This window comes from Pteropus medius, unplaced genomic scaffold (assembly GCF_902729225.1).
Source record: "Pteropus medius unplaced genomic scaffold, Ma_sr-lr_union100, whole genome shotgun sequence".
In the NCBI taxonomy this organism is placed as follows: domain Eukaryota; kingdom Metazoa; phylum Chordata; class Mammalia; order Chiroptera; family Pteropodidae; genus Pteropus; species Pteropus medius.
In genome coordinates, this window is record NW_024349799.1 from 17109729 (window position 1) to 17132902 (window position 23174).

At 38.0% G+C, this 23174-nt stretch overlaps 1 protein-coding gene across 3 annotated transcripts in view; it reads right to left on the reverse strand.

The window, feature by feature from the left end:
* ZZEF1 (zinc finger ZZ-type and EF-hand domain containing 1) overlaps positions 1 to 23174 on the reverse strand; it is a 106277-nt gene that overhangs the window by 59552 nt on the left and 23551 nt on the right. For all 3 annotated transcript variants that reach the window (XM_039886406.1, XM_039886407.1, XM_039886408.1), the window contains exons 4-16: positions 22883 to 23054; positions 21718 to 21917; positions 20073 to 20283; positions 15995 to 16111; positions 14608 to 14786; positions 12988 to 13086; positions 9223 to 9314; positions 8698 to 8846; positions 4958 to 5069; positions 3659 to 3874; positions 2467 to 2567; positions 1746 to 1915; positions 1241 to 1374 (exon numbers count right to left, since the gene is read on the reverse strand). In XM_039886406.1, the coding sequence (XP_039742340.1) occupies positions 1241 to 1374; positions 1746 to 1915; positions 2467 to 2567; positions 3659 to 3874; positions 4958 to 5069; positions 8698 to 8846; positions 9223 to 9314; positions 12988 to 13086; positions 14608 to 14786; positions 15995 to 16111; positions 20073 to 20283; positions 21718 to 21917; positions 22883 to 23054 (1952 nt within the window). The remainder of the gene's footprint in view (positions 1 to 1240; positions 1375 to 1745; positions 1916 to 2466; positions 2568 to 3658; positions 3875 to 4957; positions 5070 to 8697; positions 8847 to 9222; positions 9315 to 12987; positions 13087 to 14607; positions 14787 to 15994; positions 16112 to 20072; positions 20284 to 21717; positions 21918 to 22882; positions 23055 to 23174) is intronic.

Consider the following 23174-nt stretch of genomic DNA (forward strand, 5'->3'; position numbering starts at 1 on the left):
ACTTTTGTTCACTGCTAAAGTTAACAAAGTTTTCCTGCAGCAAAGCTCGATGCAAACGTTTAAGATGACCTCATAAAGATGTATAATACTTTACATCACTGGGCATGCCATTGCAAGAGGAAAAGTCAGGGTCAAAGTGCATTTCTTGTGAGCTTTGTTTTTAAACAGGATCTAAGCTTTCTCTATATAAGACAGAACAGCCTATGGTGAGAGTTATAGGAATCACACCTCCTGATGAGGCTACTGGGCTACATTAGGGGCATTTTTATTTTTTCTTAATTCAATTAATGCATTGAACACCTGCTGCTATGCAAGGCACTGAGGGAGATTTAAGACCCCAGGCCCTGCCTGGCACAAAAGGGTAGGAGAGAGAAGATATGGTCACAAATGACAGCAACACTATCTAATTAATCAGAATGAGGGAAAAATGTAACCCTTACCACTGCTGTCAGAAAAGATGGGCAAAGGGAAAGTGAGTAGGCTGCTCTGCTAATAAACAGCGATGTCATTCAAGAGGTCCCATATACTATATTTTTTTGAGTGGGACACATGCCAGCAAAAAAGTCATTTGCTTAGCTGCCTTGTAAATGCTTTTGGCACACAAGCAGGACTAAACTCTCCCCATAGTCAAGTGGGTCAGGTCAGGGATGATGTCAAAGGTTATATAACTCAAAATGTGAAAACCAGTCCCTCAAACTGATATGCAAATTTTGTGGACAGCTAAAATATAATCAAAGATCCTTCCTCCTCTCTGAAACAGTCCTCAACCACTTAGCCTCTGTATGATTCTGCTCTAAGTGCCTATTGCATATGGGGTCAGTTTTTCCATGTGTCAGGCATTTCCAATTGGACTGCAGTTTTTTGGCATGGGAAACCACATTTTATGCTTCTTTTGTTCCCTCCTTCATTTCTATAGGCTTTTATGCATCTCACAGAGCACTTTTATTCGTTAATTAACTGTTGCATGTAAAAATGCCTTTTTAAAATGCTATATCTAGTTTTCTTCATCAAACTTTTATTACTAATTATATTAGCTGCTTGTCTAAATAGGCAATAAAAATAATCTATAGCTATATCATTTTTAAATAATTATTATTGTTTTATTCTTTACAGCTCTGGCTAGGCCCTCTGTTATATTTGGAAAATTAAAACCGACGAGATATTCATAGAAAACAGACTAATAAATTTTATCCCAACAGACCTCAGAAATAGAATCCATACTTTTAACGTAAATAATTACCATCATGGTGAAGAGATGGTTCCGCCGGGTCTGTCGATTAGGAAAAAAGATGGCAGCTCCATTGAGAAGGGTATTCCTGACTTCTTGTTTTAATATTTCCATGGATACAGAGTCTCCATCCACCCTATCCACCACTGATAAAAATGAACAATAGAATCAGCTTTAACATAGTCTATCTATTCACTTACTATATATATCTGCATTAACTAATGTGTTTTATTCTTAATTATCATTACAATTTCTCCCCCTGAACCTACTAACCTCATCCCTGTGTCTTAGCTAAAGTAAAGATTGAACAGTTGTGAATGAGGGAATAAATCTTGAAATCAAAACAATGATTCAAAAGAGCATCAAAGGAAACACTCTTTTTCCAAAGAAGCAATCTCTTTCCTGGGCTTACATGATCATGGGACCCCTTGTTCTCTACAGCAAAAGGCCATGCAGGCTACCAATGCAAGGTCACATTAAAAACAAACAAACAAACAAACAAACAATCAATCGTTACCATCACATAAATGGGTGTACAGCTCCTTGGCGTCCTCTGCCCCTCTAAGGCTCTTGCATGGAGCCTTTTCATCCTCAGAGGCAGCTGATGCATCTCCCTGCAGCACCGAGAAGCAGCTCTGGAGGAGCTGCAGAAGCAGAGTTTGGGCACAGATGCATTCTTCTCTTGGGCTATAGAAAGACAAAGAACATCAGAAAGCAAAAAGGCAAGTTGCTTTTACCCTCCAAAGCCAAATAGCTGTCTACAAAAGACTCTCCTCTAGGCATCAGGCTCAGTAAAAGAATGCCAAATGAGAGGAAGGAAGGTAGAACAGAAAGAACACTGTACTAGGTAGAGTCTGCAAATACAGACCCATCTGACTCTGCTCTCTGTGAGGCAAGGAAATGTACTTCTGATTCTGTTTCTTTATCTGAAAATGTGGATACTGTTATAGTACTTGACCTGCTCATCCCACAAGGTCCTAACGATAATCAAATGAGAAAATATTTGTGAAAACACTGCCCAAATACAGTGGTTTGTAGAAATGTGTAATTTCTATAAAATATTATTTTATTTATTTTTATTTCTAGGTATTATTTCCATAATAACCACATCTTTCAAATCAGAACAATATAAACCAGTGAGAAATAAAAAAAAAATTTAGAAGAAAAAAATTATAGCAATACTCAATGTCTTCAATTGTGTTAATATGATTATCACCTTATAGCAAATTCTGACCTACTTTTGCTTTAATTTACTGTAAAAATTCCAGAAGATCTGCAAATCAAGACCCGCAAAGTCCAGAAAAGATTTATACTTTAAGCAACTTTCCTTCTGCTGCACCTAAAAAATTATAAAGATCAGAAAAAATAAAATTAAAAAACGCATTTAGAGAAATATAATGGCTCATTTACTTCTCATTGTTAAAGGATGAGGTAGCTCTACATGGGTAAAATTCCCAAATGACTGATGCTTACTCTTAACTACTAAAAGTCTGTGAACAACTATTTTTAGTGTGAAACTTCCTAAAATATATGAGTATGTGTGTGGTGTATATATGTACATATGTAAATGTGTGTATACACACACACACATACGAAAGCTCCCTGACCTCCTAACACCACACCTAGAATATAAGAGTCTTCACTTGATGATGATTACTGTCCAGGACTCTACTGTTTTGACCCTTCCCTACATGTAGGCTGAAAGACTAACTCTGCTATACCTGCTGCTGCTATTCCTGAGCATCTCCCTTTCACTTGCTGTTTTCTGCTGTGATAGGAGTGTTTGAATAACAAAGACCAAACAAGCCATATATAAGTTCAGTCACCAGCCTCTGAATGTGCCCTGAAGCAGAATGAAGGTCAAGACACTGTTGCACACCATGCAAGAGGCTTCCAACTGGATTCTTGAGGTAAGCCATGTTCTCTATGGTGATGGCTCAGGAATATTCCTTTGAGTGAGTTGTCACTGTGCTTTTATTAGTGACTGTAGAACTCCGTATCAAAAAATACAAATGTTTCAAATCCTGACATTATTTTGGTATTTTTAGTAAACAAACAGAATTCACCTACAGTTCAGGAATAATTTTCTTAGACTTAAAGAAGATATAAATCTCATAAACTTTCTTCAACTCCCTAGTCTACCACTGGCAACTACAGCTGGGGATCTTTAAAATTTGTTGTAAGTCTATGCCAGGACACCTCACAATGATGGCCATATGCTACTTCGTCTTTCACTGAATGATGCCCTCAGTGCCCAATATCTCACTCCCCTTGGCCTTCCAGTGTCACCACAGTAGCATATAATGACTTCTATACTCATTCATACTGTATGGCTTCAGCAGGGCCAGGTTTTACTGGTTGGTGTTCACTTCCTTGAACACTTGTTTATTTTCCCAGAGGAGCAAGATCTAACAACTGAAGAAACACTACCAGGTCATGGGCGAGCTGCTGGATGAACTGAAGGGTCCTGAGGAGCAACGTGGCCCCACAGACACTTTCCTCCACATCCTTTCTGCAGTGAGCACAGATGATGCTCTGTTCTGCTTCTGCTCTTGCAGGCCGGAGGTATCCACTGATGCTCAAGCCTTGTACTCCCAAGCGCTCTGCCGACTCCTGACGAGTGCAGAGGAACTTCACCATCAAATACTAGAATGAGAGAGATTTAAAGAGAAGGACTCAGAAGCCCTGGATGTTGATGAAAGGGAGATAAAGGCCTACCTGGAAGATCCTCTTATGACTTTAATAATTTATTAGGTACCAGTATGCCTAACACTAGGGACACAAAATGTAAATCCAGCATCTACGACAAACAGAAAAAGACAATACAAATGCTGAATGAAGTCAGTTTTTGGGAAAGATTACAAAAAAGAAATGGCATTACAATAAAAGAAATGGCATTATTCCCTCCTCAAGGCAAAAAAAGGATAAGACAGGATGAAGAGATGTTTGCTCTATGGCATAGTCATTTTGAAACAGAAGTCAGACACATGGTGAAAATAGTCAATGAATGCCTGTTTTCTCAATGCCTCTGATTGATTCATGCAACACATGTGCTGGTAGCCCAAGACATAGCTTTGTCTGCTCAAAGTTAAAGCCATTTTCAAAGCCCAACTTCTGTGCAAACTATCTGCTTCCTACAGTGAAAGAGCCTTTGTCGAGAGCCTTTCAGAATCTACTACTCAACTGCACAAATACTTACTAAGAATCTACTGTGTATAAACCCCAAAGACAGTTCTTATTTCTCTATTTAAGCTTCTAAATAAGATTTACACTAGAAGTTAAAAAAATTAAGTAGCTGTTAATCACCGTTCCTTTCATAGCTATGGAAACACACCTCTCTTGCACCTAAGCCTGTGTACTTGATGTTCTCTCAGCCTGAGATGCCCTTTTCTACATATCTTAGCCTGGCTAAAGATGATGGCTTAATCAACTTTCAACACTTGGCTTCACACAACCTTTCCTGGGAAGCCTTCCCCAGTGAACTCCAGGCTGTTAGCTATTCTTCCTCTGGGCTACCTATATATCCCTTTATCAGAGCCTATATCATGTACCTTTTACAACCATGTCTCTCATTAGACTATGAACTCCTTGAGGGTCACAATCATGTCTGATTCACCTCCAGGGTTCCAGTGCTGGCACAGGGCTGATACACAATAACCACTCAATAAACACAGAATAAAATGAGAGGTGTGGGCAAATATGTGAAGGTCACAACTCAATAATGCTTACTTTGGCAATTCTACACTGCTGCAACTTGACATCTGCTTCATCCCACTCTTCTTCCAGCTCAAACCAGCCAATAGGATCATCCTCTCCAAGGTCATCAGATGAGCAGCTAATCCTGTAAATACAAGATTAATCACAAACATCTTTTCAAGGGTCTAATGAATAAGGTACCACTTAAGTAGCATTTAACTCAATTAATAATCAAGGACTAGATGGGGTACTTGGTGCCTTTTTGAACACATGAGGTAGTTGGTAGTAATTTCCTCCCCATTTCTCAGCCTCCTCATCTGTGAAATGGGAACTATTATTAGTCCCAAATATAATCTGGAAACTAAAGAGAAAGTCTGCTTCCCTAGATAAGTGGGAATGAATGGAGTTAAGGTGTCTTAGATGAGCTACTCAGGAGTAAAGTACAATGCACCAGCTGGTATGTGTTTCTGGAAAGATACAAAGGAGAGGCAGGTTCAGGTTTCTTTCCTTGGCTTATGTATATATGACCAGCCAGAGGTCTGGGCCACTTGTAACAACTGAAGGGTAAAAACTGGGGAGTTTTCAGATCCTAGAGCTCAAAACAAAACAAAATGAACCAATAAGAAAACCAGCCTTCACAAGCCTCAGTATTTTTTCCTATTCCTTAAAAAGTCCTTCCAGAAAGCATTTCAGCCTCAAGGCTTAAGGGGCATAATGTTGTGCCACTTCTTTTAAAAAAACTAGATATGTGAATGGCACTCTCTTTTCAGGAACTAAATAACTAAGAAGGAGAAAAATGCAGTTTTTTCAAGTAACAGTCCTCAAACTTTACATTATTTAGTCTGTGATAAAGCTAACAAGCTAGCATCATGTGACTACTACATATGTAAAAGCAAAGCAAACCCGGGGATTCAAAGCAAGAAGAGGAAAAAAACAAAGGACTGAGAGTAGGTTCTCTAACACAGAGGAAAAAAATGTCCTTAACATCAGTCTTTCTGAGCATACACATTTCATGATATAATTCACCTTAAAACCAATCTGTCTTAGCCCAAAACCATATCGATGAGTTTCATCAATATTGTGCGTTTGAGGATTTTTTAATTCCCGCTTTGGGAGACATCAAAGAAAACTTTGAGCTATAGAGAGCTGGCAGGGTGTAAAAAAGCAGAGAAAAGCAATCTCATTCACTGCACCGCATAACAGGTAAGGTGGAGAAAAGAAAGCTGAGTATTAGTCCCCTTATATATCACAACAACCAAACAGCTGATCCTGGAGCATGCAGACTGACCAATGCCTGACCATAGGGACAGAAAAAAAAGGCAGGAAGATAGGTGCATGGACATTAACATTTTGATTTCCAAACTAGAGAGGGGGTGATAATATGTACAACAACCAAATCAAGATTTCGGAGTAGTTCAGGCTAAAACCAGAAGGTAAAGTCAGCAAGGGAGTAGAAAGAAGCCCTGCATTTTGTTGTTAAAAAAAATCTGTTGTTAAAAAACAACAACAAAAAAACCCATCCTGCATAAGATGTGTAAGGTCTTGTTTGACAGTAGGTTAAGGGAAAAAGAACTATTTTAATATGTCCAAGAGCGTGACATAGCTGCTTAAAAACAAGTATAATCTCTAGTTATTAAAAAACAAAAGCATCTTTTAAAAAGGCATATATCCACGATGGGAAGTACACCTTAGCAGCAAGTGAGATTTGTTCATTTTCATTTAGAGGGCTGGAATTAAAACCACTGAGTCAAAATTACAAATGTAGATTTCAACTGAACATATTCTAATTACTAAAGTGCCGTGACTTCTCCATCATTAAGAGTTTTCTAGAGAGGCTGAATGACCACTCGTCAGGGATGCCACCAAAGGAAGTCCAACAGAGAGAGGGAGTTATTTTAGATCCTTGATATTCGAAGTGTGGTCCGTGGATGGGGAGCAGCAGAGTCACCTGGGAGCTTGTTAGAAATGAAAGATTTAGGCCCCACCTAGAACTACAGAATCAGAATTCTAATTTTAACACAATCCTTGGTGACTCATCTGGTACGTTAAAGCTTAGTAGTACAGTGCTGGATGACAAAGGCTTTTGTTAACTCCAGCATCCCATTGCCTGTGAAATATAGTAGCAAAAACAGCAAGCTTAGGGTTCAGCATCATGAGCTCTAACTTGCTATTAGTAATAAGGGGACAACACTGCCCATGTGGCCACCAACAACCTCTGCAGCTAAATCCAACAGGTCCACTCCTAGACTTTATCTTATTGATTCCTGGGTAACATTCGACACAACTGCTCATTCCCTACTTCTTTAAACTTGGCTTCATGATGACACATTCTTGGCTTTCTTGTTGCCTTTCCAGCTGTTTTTCTCAGCCTCCTTCTCTCTGTTGCCCCTTAAATGCTGGTGCCTCTTAGCACATTGACCTAAGTTCTCTTCTCTTCCCAGCCCATATACTCATACTTTCAGCACAAACATCTCTTCAAGGCTCTGACCTGTTTATCCATCTACTTATCACGTATCTCAAAGTCCTCCTAGAACATCAAATTCAACAACACCAAAACTGAGCTCACCATCTTCCCCTCAAACCTGTTTTTCCTGAGATATTTTCTAACTCAGAGAAAGGCACTATCAATGTTCTTACCTGCCTAGGCCAAAACTCCAGGACTCATTGATGCCTAAGCTCTCTTCCCTATTCTTTTGTACATTCACTCACTCCCAGGGCCTGTTGCTCTTACCTTCAAGTTGTCTCTTAAATCGGTTTACATCTCTCCATCACTGCTACTGCTGCTCTAGCTGAGAATACACCCCTGGCTTCCTAGCTGACAGTGACAGCTTCCTCTATTTCATTCTGCCTCCATGCTTGCTCTACTCCAATCCATGCTAAACACAGCATGAACCAGTGCTTCTAAAACATGCATCTGCTCTCCTTCTTCTTAGAACTCTACCCCACTCCCTGCCCCCACCCCTGCCATCGCCTTAAATATAAAGTTTAAACTCTGAAACAGAGACAAAAAGAGCTTTAATGACCTGCCCTCTTCGTAACTCTCCAGTTTCATCTCTCACCGCTCTCCACCTCACAGTATACCTCAGCAATACGGAACCTGTCAGTCCTTGAAGATACCATACTTCACCTCTGAGTTCGCAAATCTACTCTTCTCTTTGCTTAGGACATTCTCCTTCTACTTCTTCAAGTGGCTAATTAACTCTAATTCATCTTTAGTTCTCACTATAAACAACATCTCTTCCAGGAAGCCTTCCCTGATCAGGTCTGGTGCTCGGCCATGTGCTCCCAGGACACCCACCTAGTATTTATAATACTGTGACACTACCAGTTTTAGCCTCTGTCTTCTGAGCTCATCAGGAAGCTCCGAAGAGCAGGAATTATGCCAATTTGCTTATTACAGTATCTTCAGTGCCTAGCATCAGGCCTAGCACATAGTTGGTGCTTAATAAATATTTTCAATAAAAGTATGACTAGGAGGAGGAAGGCTGGGATATGGGTAAATTTCTCAGAGGCTAAGTAAGACTGAAGACCTCAGGCTGCCCACAAGTCAGGCACGTTTTATTACTTAGCTGTCTTGAAGAGGTGTACGTCTGGTCACAGAAGGGACCAAGTAAGAGTCTATGAACAAATAAAAATATACATCTTCACATATGCTCTTAGTAATAATGAATGCTCATGGTCACTGAGGATAGGTTAGACAAGAAAGCATATTTTACCAATAAGAGAATGTATACAATTTTACTAACTACAAAAGTTTTTATTCTGTTCCTTACCTGCTTTTTACAAATTGCCTGAATTCCTGAAGCTTCCATTTGTCATATTTTTCAAACCTTTTGAAATGTTCTTCTGCATGAAATTTATCAGAAGATGAGTTATAGGCAAACACCAGTCCACACTGGGCACCAATGCCACCACGTCGAACCTGGAAACAGAGATCTAGATAAAGTACATCAAAGGGGCAAAATTCTGTGGCTGTTTGGTTTCCAAATAATATAGTTAAATTCAAATAGCTTAAAGCAAAATCAAACCAATGAAACAATCTTTCAAATACATTAAGTCCTGGAAAAGTAAGAAAGCTGCTTCCCAAGAAATTATTTCTTACCTTTCTCAATCCTTATATTCACACCAATCACAGACTTAACAATCTATTCACCTTTGTGTCCCTCTGCTACAGGCCTGACACAGAATAATCAATCATTAAAGGTTCAATGAAAAACCAATGACATGGACCTCTGAAATGTAATTCTATATTTTAAAACAGTAGTAATATTGCTAAAAGAAGGTAGAATAAAAATTACCATAATTCTGATTTGTGTAACTTGGAAGGCAGATTCATTTCCTGTACTAAAAATAGTACTTGCTCTGGTTTTTCCAGTCTCTGTAAGAAAACCTACAATAAAGTAAAAACCAAAGTTAGGAAGACTTACTTATTTGTTATAACCCTAAGAATTAAGAGCAACAAAAATAATCCTTTAAGGCAGGGGATAACTAGTTGATCTGGTGCTTTCTGAAAATTAGAAAAAGATTTCCCCTTTGGACAGATGTAATCACACTGATAAACCCCTATGTAACAGACCACTGGCCAGGTACAACTTCCTCTGGGCACAATCATCTCAACCATACAGGCGGCACTGCTCTGAAGTAATGATACAAAAACAAAAATGTTTATAAAGGTTGTGCTTTTAATTCAAAGAGACAAAACACTGGATAATCAATCATCTTTCTGAGCCATTCCTAAAACCATGACTGATGTTCAACTAGGCTGACAAAAGCAAGCAGGCTTAGAGGCTGAGAGAGGGATTAGACAGCTTCTAGAACATTCTGTCAACAAAGATTGCGAAAGACTTTCAAATGGAAAAAAGATTGCTGAGTGTTCTGTGTAGCACATTCTTTAAGTTATGGTCACCTTTCATTGTCTCTGTGCTATTTTACAATTCTATAAACTGTAGACTAATGACAGTAATGCAAATGATCCTTATGCACAAAAATAAAAATTGTGTTCTGTGGAAACACTGCTGATTCCCCTTACAAGTACTGACCAATTTTGTATCTATTTGTAGATTCGTGTCATCATTCTCATTGGTCTATGCGCATTTTATGAATTCTCCTTTGAACTGTTTGTACCATCTTACTGGTTCTTCAGTAATTAGTGAGATAAATAAAAGGTTTGATATATGTTCACTTTATATTTGTATGAGACACACAGTCTCATATATGTCATTTGTATGAGACCTTTTTTGTTTTTGTTAATTATCTTCTAATAATTCACAAAAATGTCTGCTGCTAGGCTCAAGGCTACCTTTCTCTTTCAATGATTTCTCTGTAAATGATATAATTCATATATTCGCTCAAGTCAGCACCAACCAACTATTCTTCCTGGGATCATAAGTTGCTCTCGCCCATTCTGCCTTAGCAAGATTAAAAGACTAAAAGCTATTTCATGCTTCTCATTTCATTACCCTGAGTTCAATAGCACAAAAATTTGCAAAGTGGAATTTCCAAAAGACATTATGCAAAATTTGTCACCAAGAAAATTAAATCCAAAGGAACTTTTACTAATTCAGAGACAAACTATTATATGATCTAGTTCTATTAAACAGTAATTCTATAGATAATTTTAAGAAACCACATAGCCAGAATATCACACAATTCCACTAAACAATAATACTAAAAACTGTACCAATTATTGAATTGTTACTTTCCCAGGGATCTAGATGCCTCTATCTAATCAAATTTATTGTAAAGGCTGAAATACTGCACAGATGTTAACTGCTTAGTCAGCACTTTTAATTAGTTTCAAAATAGCTGAAGCAATAATTTAAGTCAAAAGAATCAGACTCTTTTTAAACAACATTGCCACCAAATACAGATTTAAGCATTTTTAAGGTCAAAACAAATAAACAAATAAAGCTTAAAACGTCAATAAATAAAACCTTTATGCCTCCTTTTCTTGGAAAAAAACAAGCTCATGTGTCTAATTGTGATATTTTAAAGCCACATTTGTTTTGACATCATTGCCACTTGCCCAATTTATTCTCTTAAAATGACAGAAAAAAAAATAAGCAATTACAGATTTTAGAAAGTTACTAAATCTACCTCTGCAGTTCTATTGGTAGCACCCTGTATTCCTTTAAAATACCAGACCAGTGGCCGCCATCACAGGAAGGTTAGCCCTTTGGAATATCAACATTCACATTCTCTGGCACTCTGTGCAGCAAGTCGCACTTGTCTAGAACTGATACTTCCCCACAGTTGGGGAACTTGAAGTGTACCAGTGAAAAGAGCTTTTCCTCCTGTAACGGGAAGAAACAAATCACTCCTGAAGACCCAACAGCTCTGGTTGTGAGGCCTTTCCCCTGTCCCACCTATATCCATGGGCTCATTTTTTGTAGAAGAGCAAGAGAGACCAAAATCTACTCTGAGTTACAAGACACAGACATTGATGGTTGTGGAAGGAGTGGCCAAAAGAAACTGAGTCTCCTCCCATACCCATTTACATCCCACATACACAACGAAAATAACAAATCCACAAACTATGACTAGTTTACAAAATCCATCCACCCCAGGGAGGAGAGGTGGGTGGATAAGACAGGGAGAATAACAAAGTTTTGCAATCAGACCAGACATAGAGCTGGCAAATACTTCTAACAGCTGCAGAAAAACCTGTGGTCCTTTCAAAATTAGAATAGTGTTAAAAATCTATATACTGATTTTTAAAACTGTGAAAATACTGTGTTTGATATTATAATGATGGATATACATCATTATAAATTTGTTTAAACCCACAGAATGTACAACACCAGGAGTGTACCCTATGGACTTCAGGTGATTACGATGTCTCGATGGAGGTTCATCCTTGGTAAAAACTGTAACATTCTGGTGAGTGATGTGGATAATGGGGGAGACTATGCATGTGTGGGGACAGGAAATCTCTGTACCTTCCTCCAATTTTGTTATAAAGCTAAAACTGCTCTAAGAAAATAAAATCTCTAAAAAAAAAAAAAAAAGGAATAGATGGAGACATGATTTCAAATGGTTATAAGTAAAAAAAGAAAAAGATAAAACAGAAGAGATTTCCAGTGGATAGTGATAACAGTATAAAAAAATCCATATATTGGTTTCCGGAATATTCTGCCTTACATGCTCCAGAGATAAAAATTTCAATTCCTCAGAGAGTGGTCTTGCCTTTCCTGGGTGGGGGGGAAAAGGAAAAGCTGAAGAATAACCATCAACTCCTCTCAACCCCACTTTAAAAGCTGGTGACTAAGCGGCTTTTGGTGGCCTTTAGTGTGGCAGGAGATGGATGCTGTGAAGAAAACGTCTCTACAGAGGCTGAGCTGCTCAGGAAGGACTGTAGGAAGACTGTCTAGTGCAAGAGTCTATTGCTTAAGAAGATCACCAAAGAGAGGAGGTACAAATGGGATTATCGTGTTTTGCCAGAGGTCTTTACTTCACTAGTACTAAGAAAAAATACAGGAAACAGGACAGAGAAAAGGCGACCACTGAGAATGAATGAGGTCTGTATTGCTGTGAGGAAAGCCAAGAGGAAACCAAATTCAAAGCAGTAAGGCCCGTTCCTTTCAATGTTTGATAACTTTTGGAACATTCCTTTTCCTTTACTTGATTATCAAGTTGATACTAGGGAAGGAAGGTTCGTTCCACACACTTCAAATACTACATCAGCCAAATTGAGAAATATTCTTCTTCTTAAATTATGTTTTCAGCTGCACAGTGCTACTAATCCACTGAGTTTCTTACTACTGATGACATTATTTAATAGAAAGACAATTTGAACTTAAAAATGGTAACTTTATATCTCAAGAGGAAGAGTCCTTGCTTTTCAAAACTGAAGGCTCTGAAGAACTTTTAAGTTGTTACAGGCGATTGGCACCTATCATATTACAACACTAGTAAGGAAATGGTTCATGGACTACTGCTAACCTGAAGTGACGATTGCATATCCTGAAAATTTCAAAGGCCAGTGTGTGATTTCACACAGCTGTCTAGTGAGCACACTACAGACTTTTTTTCATTCGTTAAAGACGGAGAGATCCACCACTCACCATCCCTCGTCCACGGTTCAACAAGGAGGTTTTCAGGTCCCGACTTCTCTTCTTTTCCTTTGACATCACAAGCCTGCAGAGTCAACTGGAGAGGCTTACCTGACCAAAGAAAAGAAAGAGAGTTCTTTAAGCTAGTACTATGAAAAAATCAAAAGCTAGTGTGCACATCGGTGGAAATGGAGTGCCCATGACCACTCAGACTGCTGACTAAAAATTTAGTCATTTAAAAGCTAAAACAATAATATTAGACAAATACACAAATAGACAAATTAGAGAAATAATATTAGACAAAAGTTGACACCATCTTTTGTTCTTTCCTAAAAGAGACAAAGTACAGCTTATGTCCCTAAGTGATTTCAAGAAGAGCACTCTAGAATAACCGCTATTTAGAAACAAACCACACTGTAAAATAGAGATTAATACCACAAATTCAACATATTCAGGGGGTGGGTGGCAACATTTCCAAGATAATGTTTTGGAGCCAATTAATTTTTATTGTAATCACATTTAAATATATAAATAATGTCTTAGCATTTTAGAGAAACACCTCCAGGCAAATTTTGAAAGTTTTAAGAATTATAAAAATCAGCTTTTCCTATGACGATCTGAAAACCTTTTTTCCTCTTTGTTTTCATGATATAATAAATCCCCATTAACCACCTAGAACTAGAACAGTACCAATAACGAACACTCCCCCTGATCAGTCCTCCCTATCTAGTGCTCCCTGCCAAATAAAAGTTCATCTGAATTGAAAACTTTTCCAGACGGCACATATCGTTCCCATCCAGCCATTCCTGCTACAGGCCACTTCACCCACCAAAAAATGACCTTTCCAAATTTAGGGGGGAAACAGGATTTATAAGGCATCAATTATCTCACTTTAAAAATTAAACATAAATTATTAACTCATGTTAAGGCAAAGGTAAATATATCATAACAGAAATATCACCGTAATGCCTCTATTACTAAAAAGAATGAGATCCGATACTATATTTTGTGGACAGAACTTTAGCACTAGAGGCCAAATAGCAAATAAGTTGTTCCTCACTTGCCAACTGCAGTCATTTGGGAGTAGCTACATGGACTCCTGTGTTGAGAAGGATTAGGAGGCCCCATCCTGGGTCAACAGAAAAGTGCTCAGATGGATTGCCCAAGAAGGGAAAGTGGTGGCAGTCATGAATGTATGTCCATATATATCCTTCCAAACAGTAACCACAGGGATGCAGAGGGATGCATTCCAAGACATCCTTTGTACTATGTCAGGGCTAGCTCCCTCACTCCTCCAGATGAGAGGTACTCTAACTTCCCAACCCTCTTGGCCTATACAACGAGACACTCCTATACTTCACCAAAGATGGCTGTGATCAAGTGGCCACCAAGCCTAAGTGATCAGGCCAGTAAATCCTGGGAGTACAGTCTAGTGGACACTCAGGTCCTCTTCTGCTAATGCTGACATAATGAACCAACCTCCCTCTTCTCCCTACCAACCCTAGTCAAAGAGGGTATTTCCATCCAGGAAGTATGGTATAACAACCCAGCCCACAAACTACCCAAAAAGATAAGAAGATGCCCAAGTTGACAATGGTATTATGACTTATCCCTCATGCCTAAACCATTTACCATATTTAAGGAGCAGGTTCTGCCTGACTGATGCCATGGATGAGATGAGGGACGAGGCATCATAGGGTGTGTCCAGGTGGTCGGTGACGGTACATAGAGAGCTCAGCACTTTGGCAACACTTCCCCTTGCTAGTGCAAAAGCCAGAAGAGTCAGCTCCACCTCTGGAGTAGAACAGCAGCTGTAAATAAAGAGCAAAACACTTTTCACTTCTTAAAAACTTGAGAAAATCCAGGTAGCTCAAATCCCATGTAATTGATTACCATAAGTAAAGTTAGCCTGCCATATGCTTTCTATGTGTTTACCAGGTTCAAACTAATCAAAAGAAGACGCACAAATATAGTGGACGATTTGGTGATGGACAGAGAGGAGGGGGGTTGGAAGAATGGGGTAAAGGGTTAAAGAAGTACAAATTAGTAGTTGATAGTTGGTCACAGGGATGGGAGGCATGGCAGAGGAAATGCAGTTAGCATTAATATGATGGCTAGGTGGAGGGCCAGGGGAGGGAAGGAGCAATTGGGGGGATTGTTTTATGAACTATATAGATGTCTAACCAATGTACTGTATACTTGAAACTAATTTAAATAAATAAATTTTAAAAAATCTTTAGGATAAACTAAAGAAATACTAAATCAACCCAGAAAATCAGGTAATTAAATCTTCAGTTCTGTAACCTTTATCTATAAGCATTAAATAATATTAATAATATCAATTTTAACAAGTCAAACTTTACAAACCAAAAATATATAAGCTACTGCAGTAGCCTCTGCTATTAAGAAGCCTTGGGAAATTATTTGGCTTGGCCAGAGACTTAAGGGTTTATTCCTTCAAGTGCCAAAAATGCATTTTAGATCTATTCCACAACACACTTCTCTGCCTTTTTTAACACATTACAATGAAACTGTTAAAACTGTCTAGGATGACCCAACACCTGGTTTGTACTATAATACAGTAATGTCCTCTGGAGTCACTGAGACAGAGCTAAGTGTCTCTACACTAAGCAACCCCGCTATTAAGCTAGCCAGGTGCCCTTTCCCAGTTTTATAGACAATTAGGCTTGTCAGGCCTGTGCGTAGAGGTAAGCAAGTGCTAAGTAAGGCCACAGGCTGGGGATCTAAGTGAACTGAGAGATTTTACATTTGGACTTTGAGAAATCTGTTCAAGCTAAATCAGAGGACTACTCCCTCTTTACTCTTAAGTTCTAAGGTCAAGTGATATTGCTAGACAATGGAGTTTAGATAGATGAACTGTTATTTCACTTTCTCTTAAGTCACTAAAAATGAACCATTTTTAGTAGTAATCTTTAAAAGATTAAAATAAAAAGACTTAATAGACTTAATAGATGCCTTCCACCCCTCACAAACTCCACCTTATCAAGCTCGATTGTACCTAGTTATTCTTATGAGGAAGCTGTCCACTTCTTCCAGAACGTTGGGAGACAGGAAAGTTGAGAAATCTGTAGATCCTGGTGAGAGGGATAGTGGAGGCATGTGCTGCAGTGCCTTCCTAGAAATGTAAAATGTAAAATCAGAACAAACTCATCAAAAACAGACTCACAAATATAGTAGACAATTTGGTGACGGACAGAACAAAACTCAGGTGAAATTAATTTAATAATATTAGACTCAAGATAAATTGTTAGAAGCTTGTTTTGATTAATCTCTCATAAATAATCTGGTACCCAATACAAAACAGCCTTTTGTCCCAGGAGTCATGGTGCTAAGTACATAATAAGGCTTCCTTCCTTCCTCCCTCTCTTCCTTCCTTCCTTCCTCTCCCACCCTCCACCCCTTTCTTTTTCTTTTAAGAATTCTGTTTCCACCTGTAAAAGCTTATTCAACTCTCTGGAATCTATTCATTTTAAGTACGTGAGCAAAAGACATACACACTCTACAAAAAAAAAAAAAAACCTGGAGTTCTTAGAAAACTTGACCCCAGAGGTAGAGCAGTTTGTAGCACAGTAAAAAATTCATCTTATACATATGACGTTAAGATCTATGGTTTCTGGACATGGTTCCATAGTGTAGCGGTTAGTATGTCTGTTTTACATGCAGAAGGTCCTGGGTTCGCGCCCCAGTGGAGCCACAGTCCATGGTCTACGGCCATGCCACCATGAACAAGCACAATGTCTGATCTCGGAAGCTAAGCAGGGTTGTGCCTGGTTAGTACTTGGATGGGAGACCACCTAGGAAGACCAGGTGCCTTAGGCATAAATAAGAGAAAGAGAGTGAAAGAGAGAGAGAGAGAGAGAAAGAAAGATCTATAGTTTCTAAAGATGCATCATGAATTTAATTTTATAATAAACATATCAGCACCCATCACCTCCTCTTTTCTTGCCTGTTTCTTGGCCTTTCTATCTTATTGTCTGCTTTAATGTTTCTCTTGTCTCTTCTCCTCTTATCTTTATCTTTCTGAATCCCTCAATAGCAGTCATCTAACAAATTTATGCAACAAAAAAATTACTGAGTCCTACTCTGAGCCAGCGACTACGTTAGGTGAGTGAGTGTACAACTTGAAATATATAAAAACAATTCAAAGTTCTACAACTGACAGTAATTTTATGATAACAGTAATGAGAATCCCTGTAATAATTTTATTTCTACATTTCAAAATAGAGACAATACGGCAAGGCTAACATGTGTCAGCTTCCACTCTGCTCTCATTTCTTTTCCTCTCTATACAATGAGCTGCATCAGTAGGGCAGCTACACAAAAATGCAACTGATCAATGAAATCAACTGCATATTAGTGGCATGCAATGATTTACTGAATTTCTTTCCATTCATACAAGTATTTTTCTTACTTATTTTTCCTCATTGATTTTTTTCAATTATTTTTAAATTTTATAATAGTTTTAGATAACTGATATTTAAGTTAGGATTGAAAATACCATTGCAGATTAACTATTAAAACTGTTTAGGAATATAAACTTTAAATATACTCATTGTTCAACAACTTGGCTTGTAGGCGCTCATGTGTGCTTGCAGCGGGGCACCATGGTGGCCCACAGTGGGGTACTGGAATGAGTTACTGAGAAGAATGAAAAAGGTATCTGCACAAAGGGGCAGCTGGCATGAAATTTAAGTGTCAAGTAGGGTGAGAAGGGTGACCTGGCACTGGGCACGGGGACTCAAGGAGGGCATCTGTACAAGGATGGCCATAGCAGCAGCTCTGCAAATGGTGGTGGGGTAGGAATGGGGTGAAGAGGGTGTCCAGGCAAGGGCTGGGGGGATAAGAGACTGGTTACACGGAGTGGGATTGATTAAACAAGTAAATATATTAGGAATGATAGGAGCCAGGTTTCTCACTATCAGAAATGGGAGTTAAAATTCAGAAAGAGAGAAAGCTAGAATGAACACTGCAGTGCTGGATTCAAACTGGAAGTATCAGTATAAACTCAGAGTTTTCAATATTATAGATATAGAGATGTAAATGTGTACATGTATATACACACCGTGTATTATTTACATACAAACATACTAGCTGTGTCCACTGAGAGGACCTGAGAGAAGCAACACCCCAAAAGCAACAAGTTTAGTTAGTTTAGTTTCTAAATACTATTCTCCACTAAAGGGGACCATGACTCTTTAGAAAAATGGCTGATTCCAAGCCAAGGCAGGGTACATTCAAGATAAGCCTGGAATATCTCATCTAGAAAGTAAGGAAGTGTTTCAAGAATGATTAGGACACATCAAAGGGACATACAAACCAGAGTGAAAGGGTTTCCATTGGCCAAATCTGGGACAATCTGAGGATCAACACTGTGATGGATTATAACCCAGTGACTAAGATAGGAATCAAGAGTCCATACCAATATAAAGTTTAATAAGAACTGTGATATTTACAGTCTCTCAAAGTACCTCCTCATAATATATTTATTAATTACAAGGAGATAAAGAATTCTTTTACAGTGGGAAAGTCTCACAGACACTTTTTTTATCAAGGGATCAAAGTTAATATCACCAGCACTCTAAAGATGTGTGTCACCTGATGAGATGCAATGAGAACGCATCACCACTTCTATGGTATTACTGCTAAAGTTACAAAATCTAAATTTAATCATGATGAAACAACAAATAAATCAAAATTGAAGGACACTTCAAAATAACTGACCTACAATTTTCAAAGGTGTCAAAGTCATAAAAGTCAAGGAAAGACTGAGGTATTGTTCCATTTTGAACGCAACTAAAAACACATGACAATGAATTGCAAAGTATGATTCTGGACTAGATCCTTTTGCTATAAAGAACATTACTGGGACAACTTGCATACTTGAATAGGATTAGATGGCAGCAATATATAACAATATTAATTTCCTGATTTTAATGGTTGTAATGGAATGTTCTTGTTTGCAGAAAATACGCACTAAAGTATTAAGAGATGATGGGGTACCGCGTTGGCAAATTACTCTCAAATGGATCAGGAAGAAATAAAAGTTCTTTGTATTGTACTTGCAATAACCGTTTCTCTAAGTTTGAAATACATTTTTTTTCATTTAAAACAGGAAGGAAGGAGTATTACCAAATGTTACCCTTCAGATCTAACAATGCCAGCAGTATTATTTGCTGAAAAGTTTTATTTAATAACAATAACAAATCTCAAAAGACACCTAGAGAACAAAATATTAAGTCTTTTTATCTGATATTTTGATAGCCGACACTAACAGTGCCTATTTATCAATTATTGAACTTATACATATAATACCAATACCTCATTGCTACTGAAGCTGTTTTGCCCCATATGTAGGTCTTTTTTGCCCTAATGTTTTTTAAAATAAAATTTTCAAAGGTGCTCTACATTTAAAAATAAATTAGTTTAGTAACCCTGAAAAGATTTCACTCATTAGTGAAAAGAGCCCTCTTTGGACCTTGGAGTCCAAAGACCTAGATTCAAACTGATCTATCACTGCCTGGTCATGTACTCAGCGAAGATCACAATATCCTCATCTATAAAATGAGGATAATTTTTACAGCACATAGTAAAAAATAAATAGCATCTGAAAGTGCTTTATTCAATATAAAGTGCTATATAAATGTAAGCAATTATTCCCCAATGTTTGAGGAATGGTAAGAGTGACCCCTTCACAATGGTATGCGTGCCTGGACTAAAGGCACCAACAGGAAAGAACATGGCACCTGGCGCTGAGCTGTTGACTGAGTCTCCATGACTGATGTTCAAAGGCTGCTCAGTGACACTCCCTAAAGCAGGGGTCCCCAACTGGTAAAGATCAGTCGCCTGTTAGGAACCAGGCTGCACAGCAAGAGGTGAGTGGCAGGCAAGTGAGCAAAGGATCATCTGTTTCTGCAGTGCTATAGCATTGCCGCCTCAGCTCCACCTCAGATCATCAGGCATTAGATTCCCATAGGAGCACCAGTCCCTGGTGCCAAGAAGGTTGGGGACCGCTGCCCTAAAGGGTTAGAAAAGAACGAGTAAACCTTGATGAAACTGGAAAGCAGAGAGTGACTTACTGAGTATTGCGCAGCACTGTCTGGACAAAGGCAGGATTTGTCTCCATGGAAGCCGTCACCAGAGATGTCAGCAGAGACCAATACCATATTGCAGAAGCATCTGAGACTGAGACCCCAGACTTCTTAACTCTCTGAAAGCCAACAGCCCTCAGACCATGAATTCTAGTGTCACATCCATCGCTAAGACAACGCTTTATGTTAATCTGGACATCTGTCAAGCGCAAACAACAAATTTAGTATTGGATTGGATTGACTTCTTCAGTTCAGCAAATGCTAGGCTCCCAACTAAAAGCAAAATGGTAATTCACATTTCAAAAAGAAAATTCTGAAGATATACTTTGATGCCAGAAATAAATAATGTGTGTAATGGAGCTAGTATACAATAAACTTGTCAAAAAAGCATTGACCAATCTAAGGAATCTTAAGAATAATGTATAAAATTAAGGGTGGCTTAAATCTTTATATTACGTTTCTTAAGAATTTATGGGTCTTAAAAATTAACACCAAGAGCATATTTTAAATCTTAACTAAATACATGCTAAGAAAATTTCTAGAATTTTTCCTAGCATTCTGAAATTTGGATCTAGATATAAAACAGTAGCTGGCTCATAGCAGTTGTAAAAATTTCTATTTAATAATCAAATCCAAATAGATGACACAGGCATGACTCACTTTTAAGAGCTGTCATAATTTCTTATTTGGGTTGGAGAGGAGGAGGTGAGAAGTTAAAAAGGACACAACTTAGAGAAAAGACCACCACAGTATAAGACAGGAAGCTTCTACTCCACAAGCTTAACTACTTCTTTGCCTAGGGGTGAGACACAAAGACTCTACCTCCCTAGGCCTCAGTTCCTTTGAGCAAAGTAAGAACACTTCTTTTGGCCCAGGAAAGCATTAGAAGAAATGAGACAAAACATGAAGCATTCCGGTTCCCTGAATGAAATAAGCCTGGAAAGAAATCACAGAATTGTGATTATTTCCAAAATGCTATGTGTGAAGCAAGGTTATAATAGTATAAAAATGGAAACAACCTAAATCTCCAAGAATAAAAGGGTTGGTTAAAATTAAGTCATATTCTTACAACATTAAATAAAGGTGTGCATGAATATATGATATGACAACACATTGAAAATTACAAAAGAGCATACATAGAATATTACTACTTTTGTAAAATGATACGTATATATAGATGTAAATATATATATATACAACCTTATTTTTTACTTTTAAAAATGTGTGTATATACGTGTGTGTGTAAACATACACACGGCCACACACACATACATAAATACACACATACAAAGAAAGGTCTGGAAGGATCAACAGCAATGAATTCACAGTAACAATCCCAGGGTGGCAAGATTTTGAATAATTTTTGTTTATATATATACTCTTCTAATTTTCCAATTAGAAAACAAGAATAACATTTTTAATTTAAAAAGAGCTTACTGCTCTATAACTTTTAAAAACATGGAACGGATGAAATAATGACCACTTTCATGTGCATCATGAGAAGCAAATCAAATTTCCAAAGAAAAACGAACAGCTTCTCCACTTCAGAGATGTCCTTGCTAAAAAAGATTACTTCCTTCCTCCCTCCCAATCCCCTTAGGTAGAAGGGCAAACTACATTTTGGTTGACTCACAGAGCTGACTGATGTTGGCATTTTCCAGCAGTGTCACATAGCCAGTGACATTGCTGGGAATGTGCACATCGCGGACTTCCTGAAGATCACTGGCATTCCTCCCCACAGCTACTGTCACCTGCTGCGGCATGTAGCTCTGGTCAGTGGCAGCCACTGCAATGGATAGGTGCCTCAGCACAACATCTGGCTTCATCTTTAAACTGGAAAAAACGGACAGCAGAAACTACAAGTGTTTATATAAGTCAAGAACTAGCAAATTTCACAAGCCTCATCTCTAAGATCTTATATTTGATATTCCCGGAGACTGATATTCCTAAAACAAACTAACTTGAAATGCTGGCTATTAGTTTCAAAGTCTCTATGGCCTTCCCAAGTCTCTAAAATTCATTTCTGTTCAAGATTAACCTTACATTTCCTTTTATGCTATTAGTACAGGCAAGAAAGTCCAATATGAACATTTTAACAAAATCTCTTTACTTGGCAAGAAGCAAATTCTAAACTGCATCCAAAAAACTAAGCATGTTTCCTCATCTATTAATTAGATGGCTAAAGGTCATTTATATCCTCTAAGAGAAGACAATTATTTCTATTTCTACCAACTGAAATTAGCCCATTCTTTGAAAGGATAGATAAAAATTTAGATAGCAGTTTCAGAACTTCTAGAAATATCAGTTTATTTTTATCAATTCCACTTCAGGATTCCTGACCACCCTATTCCTTCTTCCTCTTCTAAACTACTAAACTTAGTTGCACACAGATTTTTTTAATGTACAGGAAAGGATTTTAGAAAGTGAAATCAAATCTGAGGTAAGAAAAGTACTTGTCTCTTGTGATACTAATTTTCCTCAGAAACTAGTGAAAAAGATCTGAAATCAGTATCATTATTAGTCAAAAGCTATTTTCTCCCTTAAAATACCAAATAAAGAAATTATCCATGATTATGAATATGTGAACCAGGTTATATGATTTTACATGATTCCTGTTACTTGATTTTTAAAGCATCTTCATACACAGTCACAATAAGAAAAAAAACTGGCCAGTTAAGTAGAAAATATTCTAAAATTAAAATATATATATAATTTTTTTAACATATTGATGGGATAAGAGAGAGAAAGCAGGTAATTTTCTTGGACTTTCTCTCAAGAATTGGTATTATACCACCAACCGAATCCAATGTGAGCGGGCACTCCCATCTGACTGCCAGTAGGATGATGTTTCTCCATTTGTCATCTTGTCAATGTCTGCAGGGTTGGAGGATGTTTCTATATAAGCATAGCACTTTGCTACTGACTTGAGTTTATCCATCTCTGGGCTTCTAGTTAGATCTCCAGGGCTTTCTGCAAGGAAAACCAGATTTTATCATGACATCTCTTTCATAAAGGGGGGTAGGGAGGCATGGAAAGATGGTCATTTAAAGTATCTAACAGAAATATGCTTGGCACTACAGCTCTAGAAAA